The 7,399-nt window shown below is 44.7% G+C and overlaps 1 protein-coding gene across 1 annotated transcript; it reads right to left on the bottom strand.

Annotated features, from left to right (window-relative positions):
• Nucleotides 1–5,878: 5,878 nt before the first annotated feature.
• Nucleotides 5,879–7,193, bottom strand: LOC110706637 (blue copper protein-like). The gene is made up of 2 exons (XM_021884583.1): nt 6,936–7,193; nt 5,879–6,454 (listed from the first exon to the last, which is right to left on the bottom strand). Exons 1-2 carry the CDS (start codon nt 7,108–7,110, stop codon nt 6,033–6,035), a joined length of 597 nt encoding a protein of 198 aa, XP_021740275.1. The 5' UTR covers nt 7,111–7,193; the 3' UTR covers nt 5,879–6,032.
• Between the last annotated feature and the right edge of the window lie 206 nt (nt 7,194–7,399).

The following is a 7,399-nucleotide window of genomic DNA, read 5'->3' on the forward strand; positions in this document are numbered from 1 at the left end:
AAAAGATGAACTAGCAAGTTTGGAGAGTGCATCGGCTTGAGTATTCTGACCCCTTGGGATCAGCTGAACCTCAAAAGTTTTCAGCTCTGCAATGACTGATTTGATCTTGGCAAGATAAGCTATCATGGAGGGCTCTTTGGCCTCATAGCTGCCACTGATCTGATATGCAACTAGCTGAGAGTCTGTTTTTAAGCAGACATGATCGGCTTCCAAGGAGATGCATAATTGTAGGCCGGCGATTGCTGCCTCATATTCGGCTTCATTGTTCGAGGCCTTAAAAGAAAATTTTAGTGCATACTCAAAGGATTTGCCCTCGGGAGAAGTTATCACTACTCCTGCCCCCGAACCGTTTTCGGTGGAAGACCCATCTGTAAACACGGTCCAGACTTTCTTGTCACTGTCCAGCACTTCTTGGTATGAGCATTCGGCCAAGAAATCCGCCAGGGCTTGAGCCTTAATGGCAGCCCTCGGACGGTAGCTGATGCTGAATTCGGTGAGCTCAAAAGCCCACTTGGCTAGCCTACCGGATTTTTCAACCTTGCCAAGAACTTTTTCCAACGGCTGATCAGTTAAGACCACTATCTGATGGCAATCAAAGTAGGGCCTCAGCTTCCGAGCAGCTACCACTACCGCGAAAGCAACTTTCTCGAGTAGAGGATAGCGGGTCTCGGCATCCGTCAGTGTATGACTGACGAAATAAATCGGTTGCTGACTCTTACTCTCTTCCCTCAGCAATACTGCGCTGACGGTGGCTGGGCTAACGGCCACATATAGGTATAGAGTTTCTCCTTCAACTGGGCTAGCCAGCGTTGGGAGTTGAGCCAGATGCTCCCGAAGCTGTTGAAAGGCGTCTTTTTGCTCTTCCTCCCAAACAAGCTCTTTTGTTTTCGGGAGTTTCAGGGCTTTGAAGAAGGGTAACCCCTTATCCGAAGCTCTGGAAATGAACCTCGAGAGGGCTGCCATTCTTCCAGTGAGCCGCTGAACATCCCGCTTCGTTTTCGGCTCAGGAAGGTCGAGCGCCGCTTTGACTTTAGAGGGATTGGCATCAATCCCCCTTTTGCTGACTATGAACCCAAGGAATTTCCCTGACTTCACGCCGAAGACACACTTCTTCGGATTCAGCTTCATTTGATGCTTTCTCAAGGTGGCGAAAGTTTCAGCCAGGTCCTTTACATGGTCCTCTAGTTTTCTGCTTTTGACGATCGAATCGTCAACATAGACTTCCATGTTTCGGCCCTTTTGATCGGCGAAAACTTGATCCACCAGCCTTTGATAGGTTGCCCCCGCATTTTTCAATCCGAAGGGCATCATTTTGTAATTATACACCCCAGCGTTCGTGACGAATGCTGTCTTGGCTCGATCGTCGGGGTGCATAAAGATCTGATGATACCCCGAGAATGCGTCCATGAAACTAAGCAAGGCATGGCCACTTGTCGAATCGACTAGCTGATCGATTCTTGGCAAGGGATAGAAATCCTTTGGACAAGCCTTATTTAGGTCCGTGAAGTCAACGCACATCCTCCAGGTACCATTGGGCTTCTGAACCATCACCACATTTGCCAGCCATTCCGGATATTGGCAAGGTTCAATGAACCCTGCCTCCAATAATTTTTTGACTTCGGCAGCGATGTCTCGGTTCTTATTGGCGGAGTAATTCCGCTTCTTTTGCTTAACTGGTCGACACGCTGGGTCAACATTAAGCTTATGGGAGATGAGGTCTGAACTTATCCCGGGCATATCAGCTGCCGAGAAAGCAAACACATCTCTGTTATCCCGAAGGAGCTGAATAAGTTCACAACGGGTGTCAGGATCAAGGTCCATCCCGATTGTTACACATTTCTCAGCATCTCCTTCGGCCAACTCAACTGTTTCAGTATGTTGGTCCATGTCCATTGCCGATGGACTGGACTCTTCAGAATCTGGTCTGCTGCCAATGTCAGCAGGTGTCCCAGTCTTTGTGTTCTTCGGCTGGCTCTCTGAGTCTTGCGTCTCAGCTGAAGAGTCAACCTTTTCCCTTTCGGGACCTTTTTCTCTGGGCACGGATCCTTGGGCCGAAGCACTTAGGCCTTTCGGCTTTTTTGCGCTTGGCTCTCTTTCTTTTTCTTTCTCCTCCTCATCCCCGTCGTCATCTGGGCGACTACTGGATGGCTTGAGGTAGTTGCACCTTCGGGCGTCTTTTTGGTTGCCCTGTATCCTTTCGGGGAAGCCGGCGTCTGAGACGTAAATCATCAGCTGATGATAAGTTGAGACGACCCCTTGGATCTCGTGAATTATGGGTCTCCCCAAAATCACGTTGTACACTGAAGGAGCGTCGATGACCAAAAACTCAATCATGACGTTCCGGGCTGCCTCATCGCAACCGATGGTGACAGGAAGTGTCACCTTCCCATCTGGATAAGTTGAAGCCCCATTGAACCCGGATACCGGATAGGGTACCGGCGTAAGGTGCTTGGGCTTCAGCTTAATTTGGTTGTAGGCCTTTCGGAACAGAATGTTTGCTCCGCTGCCACCGTCAACAAGGACCTTACTGACGTCGTGGTTGGCCACCGTGGCGATGATCACCAACGGATCCTCGTGAGGGTACGTAATCCCCCGGCAGTCGGCGGCTGTGAACGTCATGTTCGGCACCGGCGACTGGGGAGATTGAATGTCAGCGTTGTTCACCTGGTGAGTCAAAGCTCTAAGGTGACGCTTGTGCTCCCTCCGAGAGTATATTCCTCCCGAGATAACATTGATCGGAGGGAATTTCCCCTCCGGTTTTTTACTGTTTTTTCGGGGGAAATCAAGGTCCTGCCGAGGGTCCTTTGCTAGCCTCTCGGATTCTTTTTTCTCGCGGTGATCCGCGATGTATTTTTTCAAGTATCCCTTCCGGACCATGTCCTCTATCTGGTCCTTCAGCTGGATACACTCCTCAGTGTTGTGGCCCGAAGACTCGTGGAACTCACACCACTGATTTTTATTTTTTCGTTGATACCACTCTGGGAGTGGTCTCGGCTTTCGGTAACTCTGCTCCTCCTTCGTCACACTGTAAATTTTGGCGCGTGGAAGAGAGAGCGGAGTGTAGGACTCATATCTGCCTGTGTATGAGGCAAACCTGTCCTTCTTTAGGTCGCTGGCCGAAGATGGCTCCGAGGCCTTTGATTTTCCCTTTGCCTTATGGCCTTGGCCTTCAGACAAGGGTATTTGCCTCTGTTTCCCTCCCCCGGATTGAGGTTGGGTTTTTGCTTTATTCCATTCTTCGGCTCGGATGAACTTATCCGAAGCACTAAGAGCTTCCTCCAAGGTCTGCGGGGTATGCATGACCATGAAGTCTAGGAATTTTCCTGGCTGAAGGCCATTCTGCATTGCAAAAACAGCTAGCCCCTGGTCCAGCTGGGAGACGCTTGATGACTCGTTACTGAAACGGGTCAGGTAGTCTCGGAGGCTTTCGGTTTCCCCCTGTTGCAGACCCATGAGCTCTGCGGTAGTCTTCTCTCGGCGGTTTGCCGTGGAAAACTTGCTCCTGAACTTGGAGGACAGATCATCCCAACCTGTTATGGAGCCTTGCCTTACTCCCTTGGAGATCCACGCTTGCGCGACCCCCTTGAGAGTGGTTGGGAAATATTTGCACCAAGTCGCCTCGGATCTGGGGCAAAGATGCATATGAGTCTCATACGAGGCCACGTGGTCCTTCGGATCCGTGGTCCCGTCATATGTGATATGCGACGGTATTTTGACCGTGGGTACGCGCTCTTCCAGTATCCATTGCTCGAATGGTGAACTAGCGGGAAGCATAATGGCCTTGCCCTTGTTCCTGGCCGAAGGGACCGCGCTCCGCCCTCTTAGAGAGGTAGGAGTGGTTTTCGTCCCTGGCTGGGAAGTCTGGGCCTCGGCTGCAGGGAACGAGAGGCGACTACGCACGCTCGGTTCCTGGCCGCCGAGTCGGTCAAGGACGCTTCTGCGAGCAGTCTCGGGTTCCCGGCGAGTAGATTCTGGCCGAGAAGCTGAGCTGCTGCTCTTATGCGCTGCTGGTCTTGAGGATGAGGATCCTTTAAATAATTGAGAGTTCTTTTTCCTCTGTTTTTCATTTTTCCAAGAATCCTCCTCCCACTCTTCCAGTTCCCGGAAGGAAGGAAGCTTCCCCCCGTCATGGTCTAACTTCCTCCGCTGATGTCGGGTATGCGGAGGAGTTCGATCACGAGGCGGTGGCATATTCTGTGCCCTCATTGCCTCCATGAGTACTGCCAGCGCTCTTGCCACCTCTTCCGAACTGGGCCCCGTCAAAGGGGTCCCCGGCCGAGTGTGGTAATGAGGCCGTGCAGCCGATGGTTGGCTTTGGGACACTGAATATGTCCTATGATCAGACTGACCCCTGCTAGACCGAGAGTGGTCCGGCCTATATTGAGAGTCATGCATTATAGGAGATAGGGAATCCTCCTTGTGTGATCCTCCCCCCGAGCCGGCACCCTTGGGAGAGTTCCGGTCCGGCGAGGGCGATGGTGTAGGGGTTTTAGGCTTTTCGCCCGCTCCTTGACGAAGGCTTTTGCTCTTGCGGTTCTTAGCCATGGCTGCTAAGATAATTGCAAGATGATCTTGGTTAGGAATTTGGCTTAAAGATTTTTGAAAGTCTTCCCCACAGACGGCGCCAAATTGTTTCGGTTGAAAACAATGGGACCTTGCCGAAGGTCCGCTGAAATGGAGAAGACTGGATTCGATCCAAGTTGTGTTGGGCCGAAGGTTTCCTGCACAGTGAACACACGTAAACTAGCCTCGGGGGTGTTTCCGAGGAAGGCCCCTCCGATGCTAAAGTCAGTACAATGTGTAGAAGGAAGACACTATGCAAGAGAGTTTGTAGCTTGAGGCTTTTGTGGAATATTTCTCAATGCAAGAATGAGCATATGAATTGGAATGTGAATCTCCTTTTGAATGTGTTAATATGATGGCTTTTATACCTCATCATACATGGAGAGGTTGGGCTTTAGCCCAATTGGCTTACTTTGTGGGCTGACTTTTGACTTTTGAGCAATTGGAGAGTTGAACCTTGACCTTGGGCTTTTAATTGGATCATTTAGTGCTCAGGCCCAATTTTGACTAAATTGGACCCAAACACTCTGTATTGAGTGGTATTGTACTTAAACTTATAAAGATAAACACTTGTTTATGGATGAACTATACTTATTGCCTCGGATAATTCCACATTACCACGAGTTGACAAGTACATGTACAATTATATAAAAAGTGATACGATATGTTAATTGCATGTTAACATATAGTTATCATACTGAATTTTCTATGATATGGTTGCAAAATATTATTGATGTGAAAGACAGGGTCAATCATAGGCAAATTGAAGGCTTAGTTTGCATCAGTTTTGCTGATGCTTATGTTTCCAAACATTTGAAAATGAGATTTCAACAATGAAGTAGACCTGAAAACCTCTTGATGTTTTCTTGGAAAATAATTGTGCGTTTCTCCTTTTAAATTAGAGTTCAAAATCATACGCAGTATAGTGTGTCCAGAATAATACTCCCTTCTTTCTAAATTAAGTACCTCACTACTTCACTAGCTAGCTAGCATCTGTTTTTATTTACCTTCATTTCAATTAATTCTAAAAATATAAGTTCACATTACACAAATAATCAAATTCAAATACAGGTTAATAAGTTATTTAAACTCAATTGAACTTATTATTCAGTAGTATATCGAAATAAAAATTGTGTATTTCTTATATGTTTAAACCACTTGTGACATTATAAAAAGAAAATATTATTCACCAGCCTTATTGTTTGGTATAATGATTTAATCTTAGATGGTCATTGGTCTAGGCTAGTGCATATATATGGTGAACAAATGACCAACAAACTAATCATACCTATTTCTTAATAAATTTTTAAAATAATTCCATCTAAAAGAAGTATACAAATATTTATTTGTTTAGGCACATCCGCACATAAAAAAATATCATACAATAAAGTAATTACTTAACTAATAATAGAAAAGCTCTGCCTCTAACCTGGCTATAAGAACCAACAAAAATTAAATACACATCAAAATCACAAAAACAGAACAAAATTAACTAAAACAACCACAAACAAAACAAGTCCACCTTGAATAGAGCTAGTAACACTCCTCAAAGACGAGGCCGAATCCGGGATCATATACGGCGTGGTACCGGAGGCGGTGGTGGGATACACACCGTTGGTGGTGGTAGGTGTAGTAGTAGTGGAAGGAGCAGCAGTAGTAGAAGTAGTAGGAGAAGTAGAAGGAGCAGCAGAAGGTAAAACATTAACAGAAAGTTTCATACCACTACCACAATGACCTAAAATAGCACAAATAAAAAAATGTGTCCCAGGAGTTTGGAGTAGAATTGAAGTAGTGCCTTTGTTGTCAGTGCTTATTGAATTCCCAATTGTGCATGTTTTGTAGTCACTTTGCTTCACTTCATCCACTGTGTGTCCACTTCCATAATTGAACACTGTCATGCATCCAATTTGTCCCCAACTTTTATTTATACATCAAATTTATTTATAATAAATAATAAACAAATAGATTCCTATGTGACAAATAAAAAAATTCCTGACAATAGTTGTAAAAATTAATCATATATCTATTTAATTTATAGCTCCATCATTTTGGAGATTCTTGGAAATTGATAATTATATAATGTAGTCATTTTGTTTAAAAATATATATAGGAATCATGAGTATGGGACAATTTTACAGAATAACTCTTGATAATAGTAATAGTTAGACAGTATTTTAGTTCAACACATACATTCCATGTTAACAAACTAGTCACTACGTACAATCGTTGTATAATTTGTAAAAATAAACTTTATAATTTGGCACCTCTTATGTGATTTAAGATGATATACATACGAGTTTATAATTTTGATCATGCTAACTAAAAACGTTTGATTTAGAGCTAATGTAAGGAGAGAATGAAGAGAAACTCACCTAGGCTATCACCAACGACGAATGTCTTAGAAGCAGCCCAAGTGCCATAATCAACCCCAATTGTCCATCCACTCGAGTCACCCACTGTGTACACGGTTGCTAAGCTTCGCACTGCCAAGCATAGCACCACTAACACAATCCAAGCCAAATTTCTGCCCATCATTATGGTGTTCATAGAATTAATATAGAGTGAAAGATTATAGAGATTATGGTAGACAAGCTAAAACATTTTTTGTACAATGGAAATATGGTTTATGGTGGTTTATATAGTAGTGGAAAACTATTAATATGATTATTAGGTAAGTGTTTTGGTTTACTTAAGATGTACTCCTCTCTTTATACACTTAAAGGTACTCAATCATTACCATAAAAGTAAATTACATTCTACTTGTATCTATCAATTAAGACCAATAATACCAAAAAAATACTAGGATCAAGAAAGTTGTACTCTTAGGTTACGTTTA

This window comes from Chenopodium quinoa, unplaced genomic scaffold, assembly GCF_001683475.1.
Source record: "Chenopodium quinoa cultivar QQ74 unplaced genomic scaffold, ASM168347v1, whole genome shotgun sequence".
NCBI classification, from domain to species: domain Eukaryota; kingdom Viridiplantae; phylum Streptophyta; class Magnoliopsida; order Caryophyllales; family Amaranthaceae; genus Chenopodium; species Chenopodium quinoa.

Coding starts and splice junctions, on each gene's coding strand:
- LOC110706637 (XM_021884583.1), bottom strand. CDS start 7,110: ATGAACACCATAATGATGGGCAGAAATTTGGCTTGGATTGTGTTAGTG. Junction 6,455..6,935: donor CGTCGTTGGTGATAGCCTAG/GTGAGTTTCTCT, acceptor GATGCATGACAG/TGTTCAATTATGGAAGTGGA.